The sequence below is a fragment of the Kalmanozyma brasiliensis genome, assembly GCF_000497045.1.
Source record: "Kalmanozyma brasiliensis GHG001 unplaced genomic scaffold PSEUBRA_SCAF15, whole genome shotgun sequence".
Classification (NCBI taxonomy): domain Eukaryota; kingdom Fungi; phylum Basidiomycota; class Ustilaginomycetes; order Ustilaginales; genus Kalmanozyma; species Kalmanozyma brasiliensis.
Genome location: NW_015961954.1, coordinates 480,443 through 498,955, shown reverse-complemented (window position 1 = coordinate 498,955; position 18,513 = coordinate 480,443). Strand labels below are relative to the sequence as shown.

At 56.7% G+C, this 18,513-nt stretch overlaps 7 protein-coding genes across 7 annotated transcripts; 2 read left to right on the top strand and 5 right to left on the bottom strand.

Annotated features, from left to right (window-relative positions):
• Positions 1–1,427: 1,427 nt before the first annotated feature.
• PSEUBRA_001826 (uncharacterized protein) lies at positions 1,428–3,857 on the bottom strand (the record flags this gene model as incomplete). The annotated part of the gene is made up of 1 exon (XM_016434971.1): positions 1,428–3,857. One exon carries the CDS (start codon positions 3,855–3,857, stop codon positions 1,428–1,430), a length of 2,430 nt encoding a protein of 809 aa, XP_016293732.1.
• Positions 3,858–7,512: 3,655 nt separating this feature from the next.
• Positions 7,513–8,919, bottom strand: PSEUBRA_001825 (Glycoside hydrolase, family 5; the record flags this gene model as incomplete). Its single annotated transcript, XM_016434991.1, has 1 exon — positions 7,513–8,919. The coding sequence occupies one exon, from the start codon at positions 8,917–8,919 to the stop codon at positions 7,513–7,515; it is 1,407 nt and encodes a 468-aa protein (XP_016293731.1).
• Positions 8,920–9,797: 878 nt separating this feature from the next.
• PSEUBRA_001824 (Proteasome, subunit alpha/beta) lies at positions 9,798–10,899 on the bottom strand (the record flags this gene model as incomplete). Its single annotated transcript, XM_016434986.2, has 2 exons — positions 9,798–10,049; positions 10,174–10,899. The coding sequence occupies 2 exons, from the start codon at positions 10,897–10,899 to the stop codon at positions 9,798–9,800; spliced, it is 978 nt and encodes a 325-aa protein (XP_016293730.2).
• Positions 10,900–11,733: 834 nt separating this feature from the next.
• PSEUBRA_001823 (uncharacterized protein) lies at positions 11,734–12,481 on the bottom strand (the record flags this gene model as incomplete). Its single annotated transcript, XM_059464690.1, has 2 exons — positions 11,734–11,999; positions 12,445–12,481. The coding sequence occupies 2 exons, from the start codon at positions 12,479–12,481 to the stop codon at positions 11,734–11,736; spliced, it is 303 nt and encodes a 100-aa protein (XP_059321203.1).
• Positions 12,482–13,797: 1,316 nt separating this feature from the next.
• PSEUBRA_001822 (mRNA capping enzyme, C-terminal) lies at positions 13,798–15,210 on the top strand (the record flags this gene model as incomplete). Its single annotated transcript, XM_016435000.1, has 1 exon — positions 13,798–15,210. The coding sequence occupies one exon, from the start codon at positions 13,798–13,800 to the stop codon at positions 15,208–15,210; it is 1,413 nt and encodes a 470-aa protein (XP_016293729.1).
• Positions 15,211–15,680: 470 nt separating this feature from the next.
• PSEUBRA_001821 (UBA/THIF-type NAD/FAD binding fold) lies at positions 15,681–17,903 on the top strand (the record flags this gene model as incomplete). Its single annotated transcript, XM_016435009.1, has 1 exon — positions 15,681–17,903. The coding sequence occupies one exon, from the start codon at positions 15,681–15,683 to the stop codon at positions 17,901–17,903; it is 2,223 nt and encodes a 740-aa protein (XP_016293728.1).
• A 134-nt stretch (positions 17,904–18,037) lies between these two features.
• Positions 18,038–18,513, bottom strand: PSEUBRA_001820 (Zinc finger, TFIIS-type; the record flags this gene model as incomplete). Its single annotated transcript, XM_016434983.1, has 2 exons — positions 18,038–18,411; positions 18,498–18,513. 2 exons carry the CDS (start codon positions 18,511–18,513, stop codon positions 18,038–18,040), a joined length of 390 nt encoding a protein of 129 aa, XP_016293727.1.

Sequence of the window (18,513 nt, the reverse complement as noted above, 5' to 3'; positions counted from 1 at the left end):
AACCCTAACCCTAACCCTAACCCTAACCCTAACCCTAACCCTTTGCTGTACAGATGCTCATCTATATACCGCAAAGGCCCTTCTGGCCAGCTCAGCTACACCGTTCAGTGTGCGTAACTCAGAGACAGCGTAGTACAGACAGAGCGTGCACCTGGCAGGGCCGTTTGCCAGGCAAGCGCAGTGAAAATTTTTGCACACAAGCACCGTACTTGCCCCAGAGCAAACAGTGGCTGAGCATGGAGACAAAGGGGATTCCTGACTGGACGCATGCTGATAGGTCAGATAGGCACAGCACACCCTGGTCAAAGACAAAGGGAGATGGTGTTGGCGATGGCCAAAGCAATGTGCGGTGATGAACAAAGGGATCCAGTCCGGCCTGGTGGGCGGACACACCCACTGGCAGTCTGATCAACTGACGCGCTGAAAAGCTGACGCGCTGAAAAGTTGACGCGCCATATCACTGTCTGTGCCGGCTGACACAGGACTGGTCAGAACCGTCACTGACACTGCAGCACCTCAACTGCAGCCGGAACCTCAACCGGAGTGTTGGAACCTCCACCAACACCATCACGACCCAGCCAGCAATCACGCCAACAGCTCACCTGATTGCTCACAGCTCCACGCCGCCGTCAAGAACACTCACGGGGCGTGAGAGCTACATCTACAACACCAAACTATGCCGCGCTGCCTCTGAACGGAGTGTTCAAAAAGGGTCAGTCGATAGCCGCCTCCCATTTTGGCAGAGCAACATCATTCTACGCCAAGCTCGCTGATCTTGGCTTGCATCGCCCTGCTATTGCCGAAGTCAAGAGTTGAGCCTCAAGACGGCTATCAGGCACGCGTCCCCTTACACTTAGTCACAAGCTTGCTAATTTGTTGACATCTGTCTTTCTGGGTCGGCCCCCCAATGACAAAGGCTCAACTTGATATGTACAGACGCTGCAGGTGATTGAAGGTAGAGAGCAAGGATGGAGCTGCATATTGCAGTGATGGTGGAGAGCAACTTAGGTACAGACGGGCCACAACTCAGCCAAAATTGAGCCACATCAGCTAGGCAAAATATTGGCCGAGAAAAGAGCTAAAACATGTCTGTACAAAATTGCGCCTGACCCTGGTGGTGACACTGTCAATTGGGAAGCTAGCTCAAGTTTGGCCCGGGCTGGGCTTGCATTGCCAAGATTGATGAGTTTGGGAACAACCCATGTCCCTCGAGCAAACCTATAACACCAATAAGACTCTGCTGTCTGCTGGTTGGAAATCACTTTGGCCATCAACCGGAAAATAGAAATCACAGATGTTGCAGTCAATTCAAACACGGGTTGACTAGATGCGAGCGCAGACACAGTGCGACAGGTAGTGTGCGTTGCAGGTTCAATGAGTGCTATGAGAGCTGAGAATGGGTATTGCAAATGCTAGTCGGAGAGAGATCAGAAAGCGTGCGGCGCGTTGTGAGCCGAGTCAAGGGCCAGGCCGACGCCGAAGAAGATGGTGAAGAGATCGCCGCCGAGCCACCTTCGGCGGTCGATGGCAGAGAGAGAGCTGGGTGCCGAGGCTTCGAGCGATGCGTCGCGCTCGCCTCTGGTTGAGCGACCGCCGACCTTTTCGTAGCTGGACTTGACGAACCATGACAGCTGCGCTGCGAAGGGCGAAAAGTCGATCTGACCGAGTTGATCGAAGCGCTTGCTGCAGAGGTAGATGAGCTCCTGTGCTGATCGCGTCATCTCGGCGTCGTGGAAGTCGACGATGAGCGAAGATGCGACAGCGGCTTGCCCGAAACGACGAAGCAAGTAGCCGGGAGCGTACAGGAGCGCACCACTGATCTCCGGGTCAGTAAAGATGTCCATGAGCACTTGGCACGCCTGGCGAATGTCGTGTTGATAAGCTGCGACGAATCGTGCTGACTCTTCTTCGTATCGAGCATCGTAGCCATTGCCCGCTTTCGAAGGGCGTCCAAGATCAGCAGACTTGAGCGCGACAGCTGCGAGATAGATCTGGAGCGTCCATCGATCGACCAGACCAACGATCCTTTCGAGTCGGCTACAGTCGGTCTCGGAGGCAAGCCAGCGCTTCTCCAGATCGAAAAGCTGGGACTGAAGATACTTGAAGCGATCCCAATCGTGGGTGAGGTTCGTCCGAACAGTCGGCGGCGGCAGCTCAGCCAACGGCAGTGGCGAGTTGCAAGAGATCTCGCCCAACCACATCTGCAGCTCTTTGAGGACCGAGACGGCTCTGACGAGATAAGGAGCAGGTATCGAGCTGCGCGGCGGTCGTGGCGCTTTGGAGAGAACGAGGTCGTGGTCGGTGAGCTCCATGCCCTTGCCTGTGTCGATAGCAGCCAGCGACTCGAACGCCTTCAAGGCGGTCCAGGTTGTCGGCAGACGTGACGAGAGAACGGCGGCGGCTCGATCCCCGGTGAGCGCTGCTACCTGCGCGCTTTGAGCTACGCTCTGAAGCAGGTCGGACGCGTGGCTCGCCAAGAGCTTCTCGTCGGGGGTGCCGGGGAATGCCTGTGGCCAGTAAGCGATAAGAAGGATGGCCTGCACAGTGCTAATGGTGGGCTCTGGCGAGCAAAGCTGAGTGCCGAGCTGACTGAGCGCATAAGAAGCCAATCCGCCCTGGATCTCTGAGCGTATTGTTGGATCACCCTTGGCATGCGACTCTTGATACAGCGCTCCGACTGCGAGGATAACAGAGAGCAGAAAGGGATCGGAAGCTGAGAGCGACGCTACGCTTGTCTTGTCTTCGAGGTCGAGGAAGGGGGCAAAGACGTGGCAATAGGTAAGGAAGACCTCAAGGAGCATCTGTCCCATCTCGATGGTGATGAAGCCTGCTTCAATGGGATTGTTGCCTGGTCCGTATCTTGCGCCGCCGTTGGAGAAGGAATGTCCGGTGACAACCGAAGAGGCGGAGAGCGGCGCAATGGTGTCGTTGGATGCCCGTGTCGGTGCAAAGCGCTCTTCAATTGCGGTGGTCGGCCTCTCGCGACTGCTGAGCCTGTCCTGCTGCGACAGGGCCTGAAGCGGAATACTTGCTTCGGAAGCGCCGTCCTGGAGCTCGTCGACCTCTGCATCCGAGTCATCGGGCGAGTCGGCTCTGGGCCTCTTGCGCTCTGGCTTGCCGGGTGATACGCCGGATCTGGAGGTGGAAGGTCGGTCGCCGCGATCGAAGGAGGACGACTGACCTTCGACTTTGTCCACCAAGCGAGAGACGGTGCGCTCGAGGTTGTCAATTCGTCGCACTGCATCAGGCAAAGAGTAGCCAAATCGATCCGAAGGTGGGCGCTGGCTGAAGTTGTCGCGATGGTGAGCATTCGGATGCATATGGTTTGTAGCGCGGACGTGACCCATGAAGGCGCCGTCGGAGCCAGCAGAACCGAAAGGTGGGGGTCCTGTTGAGTGCGATGGGAGACCGCTGACGGTTAGATGCATGGAAGCCTGCGACTGAGGGCGAGTGGAGCCCGAGGAGGAAAAGGATCCGCTATTGGGCTTGCCTTCTCTGTCGTCCGGATGAGCCCTGTTGGAGTTGGGGGTTCCCGAGGTGGCCTCGGATGGTTCCTTGCACACAAGCTTCAGCTTTAGGCATCGCGCGCAGGGGAAGACGCCGTCACATTTGAGCTTCTGACCTCGGCAGCGAATGCAAGCGCGTTGAGAACGCTTTCGCTTCTTGGCTTCGGGCTCAGTATCCTTGGAGTTGTTGTGCAGATCGGCGCCGTCCTTTGAGTCGTTGGGAAGCATCTTTTCGTCTGGCGAATGCGAACGGCCTTGGTCTGGTGGAATGGCCGGGGGGCTGGGAGCGTCAGCAGGATTGTCAATGTTGCTGAGCACGGAGCCCTTCTGCGGGGGCTTTGCTTCTGACATGATGTGCTTCTTTGGGTTCCAAGTGAGTCGAGCCGAGGGGCGGAAGAGAGGACAAAAGAGCCAGTGCGCGGGCGAGCTAGGATGGGGAGATGAGAAGCAGCCGATGGCGGCAGTGTGGAAAGGCGAGGCAGAGCTTCGAAAGAGGACCGACCTTGAAGGGTTCGAAAGCGCTGCTGAGACGTGTGCTGTGTGCTGATGTGCGTGTCCAGTGAACGGTATGCTGTATGCTGATGCGGTTATGTTAAAGCTTGATGCGAAGGCAGTGGTCGGCTGAGTGCTCTGTCACGATGAACTGAAAGAAGATCCGAAGATGGACGAGTATACCGACGAGGATCCTGCCAGTATGTGGCGAAAGCGGAGCGATGATCAAGTGGGAGGCGGATTGATGCGTAGCTGATGGTTGTGGATGGTAGGACGGACCGAGACTATTGGAAAGACAACGATGATGAAGAAGCAGAGCTAAGGCTGTCGCTACGAGGACGAGGCACTGAAAGGGCCGGCCATGTGTGAATGAGCTGAAAGGGAGCGAGCGTTACGGACCGGATTTACGGTTTGGGTTTGGAAGTAGCGGCTGTGCGGGTCCGAACCGCTGAGAGGGAGGCGGGCGTGAGCAAGGGGATCTACAGTGACGAGGACGGGGGGAGCAGCCCGGCTTGGATCGGCATCAGCCGCGGCGGAGGCAGAAGCAAGGAGGTGGCATCTGGACGTGGTCGAAGCGAGCCAGCGGCAAGAGAAAGCAGGAATCGCTGTGTGGTTTGGAGAGAGCTTGCATCCGAAGTGCAGGTTCCACAACCCAAGAGAATGGGAGCAGCGGCTGCGAGAGCGATGCGAGTAAGCAAAGCCGGCAAAGCATGTGCATCAGCAACGGCTTCTCGTTTTGGGTGAGATGTGTGAATATGGATTTGATCGCCGTGTGGGCAAGCAGAAGAGAGGCAGATCCGACGGCCTTGATCTTCCGAACGCATTGACCGATCCCAAATTTGCATCCCACCGAACCGGAAGAGACAGCGAGGATGTGGCAAAAGGTAAAGTCATGCATGCATGCATGCACGCGGGCCCCGGCCAGCCAGCCAAGCTCGAATCAAGGGAAAAGGGTTTCCTTTCGGTTTTTTTCTTTTCGATCCCGTTGCGAGGTTCAGGATGGTCAAGCGAACGCCGGCTTCGAGTTACGCAAGCGAGCAAGGAGGGGGGCGCCAGTCAACCCTGCGAGATAGCTCACTCACGCTGAGACCGGGGTTGTCCGAATCGGAAGCGAAGCTCGCATCTTGGTGACCATTGTTCTTCTCAAAGGCCTCTCATTTCCGAGCGCCACGTACACTCAACGCAGCGCAAAAAGGCGGAGAACGCTGGCATTGCATCGGATGCTGGGCCGAAGTTGAATGGAAGGAGCATTGTGATGACAAAGTGGCGTGGCCAGCTTGTGATTGTGGCGCAGTGCCGGATCGCAGCCGTGAGAGACACCGCCTCTTTCACACATTACTGCACAGACTCGCACCCCACGTTGATCAACGAATCGAAGCCTTGCGATTTGATAGCCGCACATGGGCGAATGGGGGGGGCGTGACTTTCAGAAGCCGACCAGGTGGCTCGAAAGGGTGCGATCGGGGTCGGAGGGCGTACCGTAAACCAGTCTTGTCAAGGGCTCAATTATTCGCTCGCTCTTTTCGCCAAACGCCGCGGTGCGCGATTTTGAAATAGCTCCCGACTCGCTTAGCGAGGTGTCGGGCCAAACTGAGATTTGCGGCGAATGGTTGCGATCAGGCACATCGGCTTCCTTTTGGTCACTCTCGCTTGCGCAGTCGACAAGTTGACCGGAACTCCTGATTGCAACAAAACTCATCGTAGAAACTTCTCTCGTTAGCCCGCGAGAATCTCGTGGGTTGCATCCCGTCTCTCCCCCTCAACGTATTCGTCGACCGAAATTGCTCCTGTTCTACCACCGTTCATGCGCACTCGGTAAGCTGGTCCACAGCGCATCGCCGCGGCCGACGGGTCCGGGAGAGACCTTTGCGCGGCCAATGACCCCGTGCCTTTGCAGACATTATGATCTTTGAAACTGGTTCTGTTCGACATGGGTCTCCCTTGCAAGCTATGTTGGTCTCAAAACCTCCAAAACTGCATTGGCCCCTGTCCGATGCTGCTTGCCTTTGTCGTCCAGCATGAGTCGAACCGCGTATTGAAACGAGCAGAGTCTGCAAGTGCGGGTATCGTTAGTCGATCCAATCGCCCACGTTGATGATGGCAGACCCTCTGCCCTCTGTGAGTTCGGCAGAGCGATAAGCGAGCGTGGCCGGTTGGAGGACTGTGCGTCGCTGGTCAGATGCTTCCGCTGCGAAAGTGCAGCTTCACTGCCGTCTCACGCGTTGGATCTTGTCTCACTTTTCCCCTTCTCGTCGGCCGCCGAAAGCACCGAGTCTCCGGGGTCCGGCGATGAGGAAAGGGTCCTGAGATTCTGGTTGCCGGCTGTTGGCCGCTCGCCCGACTTACCCTCCTCGCTGAGAGGATCACCATCGCCGCTGAGAGCGCGGACGAGGACGGCGTTAGTTTTGTTCATATATCATCCGTCCTCACGATGCTGTCGTCTGCACGGGTGACGGACGGGCGACGAAGCTGGGTCAGCCGAGTGATCACATACGCCTTTTTGAGTTCCAGCTCCGATAAAAGGGCCACCCGGGCTCTTGAGAGCCAACTTGAATTCCTGCCCGCCCCAGGAAATGGTTGCTAAAAGTAGAAATCTGCGCTCAAACGTGAAAAAAGGCTGCAGAACCAAAAGAAAATTTTGCGTCTCGCTCTCTTCGGCGAGTCTGCAGCTCGGATCCGCTTTGACTCTCTTGCGCTGTGCGCGCTGACGAGCGAATCATTCCATCCTGCTAGGCCGGGACGCATGCCGAAAACAATATGGGACCGGTGACACCTCTCTTGTCCGAATCTGCACAGCTTACAAAGAGCGGGTAAACTTTGGCCATTTCGCCGCCAGCTCATCGGTCAAACAAGCCGAAGATCCGCCGCCTTGTCGCTCGCTGGAGGAACCCAACGGAGCTTTGACATGTGATTGGCACGCGATTGAACATTGCCAGACCACATCTTGTTGACAAAGTCGCTGAGCCAAGTTTCGTACCCTTGCTGCCACCGAGAATACGTACTGCAACTGGCCTACTGCATTTCGTGCGATACCTTTTTCCTCTCGGTCCAATAGCGGGGTCCCGCTGATCCATCGGTAAAACACCGAAGCCGATGGAACACGAATCTCGCCGGGTTTGGTGTACCCAGCGAGTTGCCCATTCGGCCGCGAGACAGGTCATACTGACAAGGTCGTTGCTCTGATCTTCAGTCACTTCAATTTGATCTCTCTTGGCGCACATTTTTGCGTTTCGATACGCGAGTCGACCATGGCGCTGAATGAGTGATGATGCAGCTTCCAGCGCGGTGGTACCGGCAATACACTCCCTTAACACGCTTCATGAAAGAATGCCGCCTTAACAGACAGCAAGCATATGAGTGGACCGTGGAGAAGATCCTTCCCGAGGTGCTCGGATCGTAAGCTCAACGAAACCCTAGGCGAGAGTAGCCGCTATAACTTACAAAGTATTCACAGACGGCGCCGGACGGAAACGAATGTATTGCCGATCCTTCTCTCTCTATCCAGCTATTCACCTCACAGCTCGAGATTGGTCGTGCCCATATCCCTGATCCAAGGGCGGAAGTAGTCATCCACCGTCTCTGGACTCTGGAACGCATCCCACGTAGGCGTCGTCAGTCCCCACGTGTCGTTGTTGAACATGAGCCCCTGGCGAATCCTATAGCTTCCGGCTAGCGACCAGTGGGCCCACCCGATCTTGTTCTTGGTCGTAAAGTCGCGCAGGCATTTTTGCATGGTGACATTTGCGAATCCTGCGTCTTGGGCGTCACCAAACTCGGTGAGGAGCGTCGGGAGGGTGAGCTTTGCAGGAGGACAGGCGTACGGATCAGAGAAATTGGTCGAATTGGTGCACCCTTCAGGACGGGCGGACTCGCCCAGGGCGTTGAAGCCGAATCGATAGAGACCGGCTTGAATGGCGTCGCAGTCTTCAAGATGGTCCTCGTAGTAGGTGGATTGCTTGTACGCGTGGATCTCCAGCACCGCCTTCTTTGCCTTTCCGAACGACGTCTCTTCGATCTTGGCGTACTCCTCGGGGAGAGACGAGGCATCGGCGGGATAGTCCATGTCGGTGTTGACGTAGGGCGCGGTAAGCAGGTTAGCTTGGGTGGTGAGCGCCGAGAGGTCGATATCGTAGTCCAATCCGCTAATCGTAATGAGCAGATCGGGGTTGGTGGCATGGATGTTCTCCGCAGCGGCCGACACGTTGCCCCACCACGTCTTCCAGTTGTACTCCAGATTTTGCTTGACCGCCGACTTGCGCAGCTCATTGCGGAGTGACATGGAGACGATGTTGGTGTGATTCTTGGCCCAATTGGCCATGTATCGGTGACCTCGGTGCCAGTTGGAGATGTTAAAGTCCATATCGTCGAACCACGCATTGCCGTCGTCGTGGCTGCAGCACCAGATGGCGCGGCTGATGTGGTTGTCCAGATGCATCAGGATGCCTTGCTTCGCCTCCTCCTCGGCGATCATCGAGAGCACCTCGAGCCGTGTGGTGCTATTGGTGATCTGCGGGTTGTTCTTGTTAATCATCTCCATGGTTTTCGTTCCGTTTTCCTCACCCAGCGCGTACAGAAGGGCAGATTGAACAGTGATGTCCGTGCCGCTGTTCTCATAGATCTGGTCGATCATCTGAATGGCATACGTGTGACGCACAAAGTTGTAGCCAACATACTTCATCATGCTGACAATGTCGGCGATCGAGCGCCACTCGATGCCTTCCGGGATCATACTCTCCCCCGATCCCGGCCAGTTGGTGCCCACGAAGATGACCGACTCGTTGTTGGCGTTCTTGATCTGGTTGCCGGAGGTGTAGAAGGGGCCATGGGGCCAGTCATCGCGACGAATGGGTGTGGCTGCGGCCCTAGCGACTTGAGCAGCTGCAGCCGCAAAGGGCAGGAGCGCGAGGAGGTTGAGCTTCATGGTAAAAGGTGTGCTCAAAGAGTGTTAGCGGGCAGGTTGCGTTGTGGGGTGGAAGAGCTGCCCTTCTTATACGTTCCAGCGCCACTGCCTCGTGCTGAAGCCAGCAGTGCCTCACAAGACGCCTCCCCTTCGCCAGGCAGGGGCGAACGGGCCTGGTCATACGAGCATACTAGTAGACCTCGCATATCTGCAACGACACAAGCGATGCGGTCAAGTATAGCGGGTGAATGAGATCTCCAAGCGAGAGCCTGACGGACCGAGATGCGGGGTGGTGTATTCCCCGGAGAAGCAGGGTCGACAAATACACCAGCGTACAAGAAGGCAGACGGCCCAGAGGCAGGACCGTCTGACGGATCCCTTGCGCCTAGTATCGCTTCCGAGGTTCGGTCATCTGCAGTATGAGGTGTGTTAGCGCAACAAGTCTGGGGAAGAGACCGCGAGCACACTTTGACATGGAAGCGCGGGGGAGAGGAGAGATTTCCGATGCGGGGGTGGACAGCCGAGGGTGTCCTTCCGCAAATCTGCGGCTTCTTTCGCCCGCCGAGTCAGCAGGTGGTCAAGGTGAATTCGCCGGTCTCCCCTCTCGTCTATCCATCATGAAAAAGAGCACTCGCCCGGGACAAGGACGTAGCAGTTGGCACCGCAATACACGGCCAGCTGTGAGTGAACCCAGCATTCTTCGCGACCAGTGTCGTCGCTTGGGTCAGTGCTTGCGTCAAGGTAGCTCTGCTGGCTGCCGGCTTAGCCCCACTTCAAGAGCTCAGTGAGCAGTAGTTGCCTCGTCTCGACGATAACATATCACAGCGAGAATGTTGATAATGAGCTGCATTGTGACCGAGCCAAATAGTGTACAAGATGAGAGTTCAAAGCGAGCCAGATCATGCTTGCTCAGGGTTGATCTGAGCAGCGAGCGGCTGTTCGTCTGCGAATTGTCCACCCTGACCACTGACGCTCTGTCCTGGCTGTGCCTCGAGCTTGGACGAGAGACCCTTGGTTCGCACCTCCCAGCCGTACCCTCCGCCTGGCGCGCCTGGCACGTTGTCGCCTGGTCCGTCGTAGTGCAGCTTCGAGACGTCGTAGTTGTCAATGAACTCCCAACCATTTTCGCGCACATGGTAGAGGTTGACCGTCTGTGGTTGTAGAGAGGATCAGGGAATGAAGAGCATTCTGGATCAGCAAATATACTTCGAGACGCAAAAGCCTGTTTGCCATCAAAAAGCAAATGGCACGCCGATGAGCGGTGCCGATACTTACGTTACCCGAATAGGCGTCACGGTGAGCAGCAGCATAGATGGAGCGTCGTCCGAGCTCCTGCGCATCTTCGTCCGAAAAATCCCACTTGTACCCCTGGTCGAGCACACCGTACGCAAACGTTGAACCGGATCCAACACTGAAGACGTCGCCCTTGAGACGCGTGCCGTCCGAGTCGACGTAGAAGAGCGCGGGACCGGTCTTGTCCCAGCCGCAGATCATGGTGCCCATCGACAGACCCATGCCCTTGTAGCTGTACACGAGATTGCTCAGGTACTTGCTCGCAGCGGCGACCGAGATGCGTTCCTTGTTGCGCAGCTCGTGCAATCGGCACTGGATGCCCAAATAGGTCTCCCAGTATTGACAGTCGGCAGCACCACCAGCCATGGTTCCCAGCAGATACGGATTGATCTCGATGACCTTCTTTACTGTTCCTGAGGCGATGTAGGATCCGGCGGTGGCTCTCGAGTCGACGCAGACGATGATGCCGCCCTTGAAGCGGAAGGCGAGCGTGGTGGTACCGTGCGCAAGCTTGATCTTCGCAGCCGGGTTGGAGGAGTCGACGTCGGTGTACTGGGACAGGAACGTGGCCGGGTCCATGTTGGGGAGGTCGAATTGACCTGGGGCTCCCATCATCTGGTCGTGTGCCGAGCTGGAGCCTGTGTGCATGGCGTCGCCGCCAAAGGACGAGCTCGCCGACTGATCAAAGCGCGAAAGTATCGAGTTCATGATGTCGGGTAATGTGGACGCTTTCGGTTGCTGTGAAGATGCAGCAGCTCAGAGGATCTAGAGACGACGCAGATAGCCCTTGGTTCAGCTGACTGCAGTTGTGGCGTAGTTGAAAGCTGATGGTGATGAGCGGTGATGTTGAAGAACTGCAAAGTGTTGGTTGAGGTGCAAGGCGCAGTTGTGATGGCGTGTGCTTTTGGAAATTGCCTGTGCGTCAGTTAAGCTCTCTCTCTGTACGCGTTTCAACGGTGATCGACCCTTCCTGTGCCGCGCTTTATGTGGAGCTGGCTTTTTTCTAATCGGCATTTAGGAGCACTGGCCTAACATCGCTCCAATCTTCTCAAGCAGCTCATAGACGCTCATCTTCAAGTAATGAGCTGTACGAATGCTGCTTGATATACGAAGACCAGCTTCAGCGCAAGACAAGCCAGGGTGGGCCTCGAAACAGGGTTCTCGCAGTCCGCCTATAGGTGGCAGTGTCAAGTACAACGGAGCATACACACGTGTCGCAGGCCCACACGTTCTTGGTAACTTCCGCGCTGTGTTCCGGTGCAAACTCCGTCGCATCTGACCAGGCGTTTGGCGGGAATATCAAGCATGATCATGTGATGTCGTTCGAGTCATTGGTGTATGTACAAAAGTCGTCTCGTCGGGGCTAGCGTACAGAGCTAGAGGCGCGCTCAGCATGGACGAAAGAAGTGGCTTCCCATGGAGGCGGCTGGGAGCCCGATCAGAGATGGTCGTCCCAGCGGATATACAATGTCGAGGGGAGGAGAAGTGGCAGATACCACTAGGTGATGGGAGGCAGGCCTGATCTAGAGCAGTTTACGCTGCTTAGAACATGCAGTCGAGACAAAGGTCTTCGAGACAGCAGCAGGCGAGCATACCGGCACAGCACGCGCAGCAACCGGCACCAGCGCCTCCGCCGCCCTTCTTCTGTGGCTGCTGGACGTAGACAGGCTGAGGCTGGGGCTGCGGGTAGTAGCCGCCCTGCTGAGGCTGGCCACCGTAGGCCTGCTGGGGAGGGGGGGGGTAGTAACCCTGCTGGGGCTGACCGTAGCCTTGCTGGGGACCGCCGTAACCGCCCTGCTGAGGGTAGCCTGTTGGAGTGAGACAACAAATCACAGGGTCAAAGAGGTGCAGCGTTAGTCAATCAGCATCAAGTGAAAACGAGATAGCAATCGTAAGGTTGCTCGGTCATATCGCGGGTCAAGGACTGGCGCCGTCTAATCCATCCGTGCATTGCCCAGACGAGATCCAAGCGCGCTGATCGACACGTCTAGGAAGTAATCCTCCGAGCTCCGATGAGCGTGTTGTTCTTCGCCTGTTCGAAGGCCGCCAATTGTTGCGTTTGTGCGCAGCGTTCACTGAAACGCGAGAGCAAACGATAGGACAATGCGAGATAGCGAGCTCATCGGGATGCAATGCGTCGATAGCTACGCAGATGTCGAGATCCGTCGTCCGCACTCGAACGCGGATGGATTGCGTTAACTCGCGCGATATGACCGATGCTCCCAACTGTAGCCTGTTTGTCGTGATACGTACCACCGCCCTGGCCGCCGTAGTAGTCCTTAGCCGACATTTCGATGTGTGTGTTTCGGTGTTGAGGAGACGAAGTTGGTGAAGGGTCGATGCGAAGGACGAAGATATCTCCTTCCAAGGGATGATGATGATGATGATGGAAGGGTGGAGGGAAGGCGCAAGATTTCAAGGTCGGCAAGGCTCAGAGCTGTGCGTCGTGATGTCTCTGCGTGGAACACCTGAGTCTCTGGAAATTGATTGAGGCAGCGGCCACAGCGCAGCAGAAGGCTCGCTTTGCTGTGTTTGGTGCATGGCCCGCGCCTCGCCTTTTGTCGGCATCTCAAAATCAGGACCTGTGGGTGGGCTCGATTTTCCATCATTTGTGCGCTGTGCTGTGCTGAAATTCGAGTGGGCTTAGGGGGCCCAAGAATCTCGGTCCCCATCGGCTGTGCGAATGGGCAAGGCTGTGTATTTTTAATCCTCCAGCTCTCTGTGCCTCTCTGCAGCCGCAAAACCTGATCCGAAGGCGATGCTTCTTGAGTTGTCTCAATCTAGGCAGCTCAGATCAACAGCATGTACGCTATGGCCTCGGCATACGTCAGAAGGCTTTGCTCGACGGCGTCTGTTACTTGACCTTGGCTCCCAAGATGATGCTACTGTCGCTATCGCTTTGAAAGGGAGAGATTGAAAGCGGTCTCGATCGAAGCTTCTTCTGCGTCGTCGGTCAATGCACTCCTGCTGTGTCGTCATGCAACTGCGCGTTCGGCAACGATTCTGAACTCGAGCGGCTCTTTGTCCCGCCGGGTGGACCAGAGTGGCAGCTTAGGCTGAAACGACCGGAGATTCAATTCAAGTTCCAGGTCCTCGATCTGTCAAGCCTTCGTGTCGTTGGTCGGCCACTCTATGGAAGCGGTAGGTCGTCCTCGCACTCTGCAGCTGAGCAAGTGCCTTCGAGGTGCGGTCCTGCCAGTGCAGAGTCCGACCAGAGGCCTCTGCACGCTTGACGAGCTCGACTCAGGTGTCGCAGAAGTCAAACGTTTTTCGTACGAGTGATGTCACAGAAGCTGGACTGATCTCCCGATAAGCGTTCAAGGACCCGATTCGGGAATGCTCAACTGCAAGAATCACTTTTCGATGTACGAACCGTTTGATGCTGTCCCTTGCCCTGAGCATTCAGATCCGCTTCGACAACACCATCGGCCTAGCAAGCACGCCGCGCTCGGTCTGTCGCTTTCCACTCGAAGGGCATCGCGCATGCTGCGTGCTCGGTTTCAGCTGCGGTAGTCTCGCCCGCGCGACCGGTTCTGCATCTTCCTTGGACGACCTTCTCCACTTGGGTGCATCCTCGCCTGCACCGGTGCAGGGCTAGCAACAACCATGGCGCCGCTCGGCCATGCTGCCAGCGTTCCCAACGTTCCCGGACGCAAGGTCGAAGACCCACAGATCCTCAACTTCCTTCGTGATCATGTTCGCGACCTCTGTCGTCTCAACCACGCCCGTTTCCCAGGCGCCCAGCCGGTCTCGTTCGAGAAGTCATCCATCGACCTCCTGCAGTCCGAGGACTACTGGGTCTGCGAAAAGTCGGATGGGCAACGAGTTCTGATCCTCATTGTCATTCCTTCGTCTACTGGTGTCCAGGAAGTTTTCATGATCGACCGCAAGAACGACTACTACAAGGTGGAGGGCGTCGTCTTTCCGCATCACATGCCCAAGGATCCAGAAGTGGCCCGCGTCAATGGCATGCGCAACCATACGCTCATGGACGGAGAGCTGGTCCTCGATACGGATGCCAGTGGCAAGCAGAAACTCGTGCTGCTGCTCTTCGATCTGATCGTGCTGGACCGTGAGCTTCTCGCCAATCGACCGCTCAGCAAGCGATACGGTCGACTGAAGAGCTTCGTCTATCCTCCCTACGTCGATTACCTCAAACGCAACCCAGCAGCAGCAGCTCGACGCCCTTTTGATGTGCTGGTCAAAAAGATGGACTTGGCCTACGGCATTCAGATGGTACTCTACGAGACCGTGCCCAACCTGCTGCACGGTAACGACGGTCTCATCTTCACCTGCCTCAACAGCGGCTACGTGATGGGCACCGATCCCAAGATTCTCAAGTGGAAGCCGCCAAACGAGAACACGATCGACTTCAAACTCGTCATGCGCTTCCCACCAGATCTGGAACGCGACCCCCGCGGCAACCTTCCGAATCTGTCCGTCATGCCATTCTTCGAGCTGCATCAATATCTTGGCGGCTCCGGAGACGAAGACTACGAGTTCTTCGACGAGCTGTGGGTGGAGCCAGAAGAGTGGAGGCAGATGGTCGAATCCGGCGAGCAGTTCGATGACCGCATCGTCGAATGTGTATGGACGGTTGATACGCAACCTGCGACGGAACCTTACCTCTCGCAGGGACTTTCCCTGCCGCCACGATGGAGGATGATGCGTATTCGAGACGACAAGCATCACGGCAACCATCGATCGATCGTCGAAAAGATCCTCAAGTCGATCCGAGATGGCGTCGAAGCCGACGAGCTCGTCACAGCGGCCCCTGCTATCCGTGCAGCTTGGAAGACGGCAGAGAGGGAGAAACGACGACAAGAGGCAGGACAGGCACCAGCGCCCACTTCAGCATCGTCTCTTCCGGCCTCTAATCGACAGCCTGGTCCTACCCAGACCAACGGGTCAAGGTCATACGACCCATCTTTGCCATTCGGTGGCATGGCTTACCAAGGCATCAAAGGCAAAGCGCCGCCGCTCGTCTCGGGTGGTCCTCCTGGTCTGATTCGGAGGTGATCTTCACGGATTAGCGAAAGGCATCGAAGCTTGCCATTCCTGGGGCCTGAACAGTCCATAGCATCTCTTCACTCCTTTGCATCTCAACTTCACCGTTTTCTGTTGTATTTTTAGCGCCTCCTTTTTCTCCCTCATTTCTCGCAAGGGTTAACTGGCGACACTCATTCGAGGTCGCTCACAAGTCTGGTATGAGTGCTGTTCTGATGATCGCACAACCTCCCATGATTCGAGCACTTCGTCAATGGGAGGCAGAGGATCTCAAAAGCGAGAGGAAGTGAAGCCACGACGTGGGGCTAATTTTCCGATGGCTGAGCACGAGCCAGAAGAGGTCGGCTGCGCTGGACCCTGACCAAGACCCTGACCTCATGACTACGCTCCCGCTCTTTCGACTATCACCTGCGCCACCATCCACTTTCAGTTCACCACGTCACACTCCACATATAGTCCTGACCGACCAAGGGTTCTTCTCGATGGCGATCCTCAAATTCGCGCCCTTCAGCACCAGCATCCACCCAACATTCTGGCAGGAGCTCTCGTCGCTCAAGATCGACAAGCTTCAGCTCAGCGATGAGGCGGTCCAAATCAAGGCCCAGTACACGGCTGGAAAGGTGATTCTCGATCGTCAGACGGGAGCGTCGGTCTCGCTTGGGAGTCAGATCAGCTTGGACGCTGCAAGTCTCCAGCGCTCGGATGCAACGCAGCACTCGGCCAATCAGCCGTCCACATCTGCCATCACAGCTCAGTCATCGTCCGCGATAAGCGCCCGTGGCTTTCTGAAAAACTTCAACACGGTCGAGGCTTTCCGCAATGCCGACAAGCAGGCCATCTTTGACGACACTCTGCAAGACATCTGGAAAAGATTGACAAGCGATGAGGAGGAACCCGAGATCTTTTTGACCACCTTTCTGGCGCTCACGTTCGCGGACCTCAAAAAGTTCAAGTTCTACTACTGGTTTGCCTACCCTGCTCTGGTGACCAACCCGCCATGGGAGATCATCGAGGATGGCAAGGATCCATGGAAGCCGATCTCATCAACACTGGACGCTGCCCGTTGTGGCGTGCTTTCAACTTGGCTTCAGCAGCAGAGTGCAGGGAGAGGCTTCTTCCTCTTCAAGATCTCCAGTGGCACAGATGCTCAGTGCGCCAGGATATCCTCATACGCTGCCTTCTTCGACGGAGTGCCGGAAACCGAACGGTACATCGGCTTTGTGGATCCATCAGGCGCGGTGCAGACCCCTGGCTGGCCATTGCGCAACCTGCTAGCGTACCTACAGGCCCGCTTTGGCGTCGAACACGCTCAAATCATCTGCTGGAAGGACGATCTCGCACAAAGCTCTGGCTCATTGTCGCCTGATCAGTCGAGGAGCGTGGTCGGTCAAGTACGTCTGCCCGCATCACAATCGACCGATGGCGCCTCGACTGCGGGGCTCGAGGTGCAAGGAAGGGCGACGAGGATCACAAGCAAGCCGAACAACCCACAAGAACCGAGTGGCGTCGGCTGGGAACGCAACGTTCAAGGCAAGCTGGCGCCCAAAGTGGCCGATCTCGGACCACTGATGGATCCAAAGAAGCTAGCAGATCAGGCGGTCGATCTCAACCTCAAGCTCATGCGATGGCGGATCATGCCCGAGATCAAGCTCGAGACGATCCAAAGCACACGCTGCCTTCTGCTAGGTGCCGGCACACTAGGCTGCTACGTAGCGCGAGCCTTGCTTGGCTGGGGTGTACGGCAGATCACGCTGGTCGACTCAGCCAAGGTTTCATTTTCGAATCCGGTACGACAGCCGCTGTTCGACTTTGAGGATTGCTTGGAAGGTGGACAGCCCAAGGCCGAGTGTGCTGCAAAGAGGTTGCAGCGCATCTATCCGGGTGTCGAGGCGAAGGGGGTCAGCCTCAGCATTCCCATGCCAGGACATCCGGTCTCGTCCAATATGGAGGAGCAGGCCAAAGCGGATGTAGAAAGGCTGGAGAAGCTGGTGGACGAGCACCATGTGATCTACCTGCTGATGGACTCGAGGGAGAGCAGATGGCTGCCGACGCTGCTGGGTGCTGCAAAGTCGAAGCTGGTCATCAACGCTGCGCTGGGCTTCGACAGCTACCTCGTCATGCGTCACGGTGCTCCCCCGGCATCGACAGACGGCACGGGTGCAGGCAAGGACGCAAGTTCGAGCTGGCACGGTCGTCTGGGCTGCTACTTCTGCAATGATGTGGTGGCGCCATCCGACTCGCTCACCGATCGAACGCTGGACCAGATGTGCACGGTGACAAGGCCTGGTCTAGCTGCCATCGCGGGCGCGTCCGCCGTCGAACTGATGGTTTCTGTGCTGCAGCACGATCTTGGAGTCCATGCACCCGCCACCGCCGGCGAAACATCGAAGCAGAGCGTGGAAGATGCGCAGGCGATCGCAGACGCAAGCACCGTTCTCGGCATTGTCCCACACCAGCTTCGCGGCTTTCTAGCGCAGTTCAACACGCTGCGAGTGGTGGGCCAGGCGTACGACCGCTGTACCGGCTGCAGCGCCTCCGTGGTGGAAGCATACCGCTCGATAGGCTTCGAGATGCTGCTAAAGGCGTTCAACGAGGACAAGTATCTGGAGCAGCTGACGGGTCTCGATCAGATGTATAAGGAGGCGGAAGAGCTGGAGGCTGCGGTAGATTGGGATGTCGAGGATGACGAGGAGGACGGCTTCTGAGCGGCTTGCGAAAGAGAAAGTTGACTGTGTTGTTCAACAGAATTGCAAAAGGCGGGAGGATAGTAATACACTGCGGTCGAATCGAAAGAGATGCAAAGACGTGAAAAGATGCTGTTGGGAGCGTGACAGGGCGCTCAGTTGTTCTGGCTGAACTTATATCCGCACTTGGGGCAGTCGTAGAAGACGGTTGTGCCTTCGTCTGCAGAGCGAAGCTGGAGGGTGTGGAAGTTCATCTCGTCGTTGCCGCACCCGGGGCATTTCTCCTTGATGGTGGCTTCCTGTGGCTTCTGGTCGTCGCCGAGGGCAGCTGCTGTGTTGACGAGTTGACGCTTCTGTCGGAGTGCTGATGGGAATGCTGATGCGTGAGAGCGGGTGACGATGGAGAGGTTGTCGTACACTTTTGCATTCTGAACGGCACCGCAGGGAGCGCACTTGATGAAATCCTCGTCGCCGGGGACGTCGAGCAACGAACCGCAGTTGGGGCAGAACAGTAGCGAGCCGATCTTGTCTGTTGAGGCAGAGAGGCGATCCACACGTTTGACTGTCAGCAAAGAGCCATCGGAGCGAGCGGAAAGAGTCCGGTCTGATACACACCTGGAAGCGCCGACAT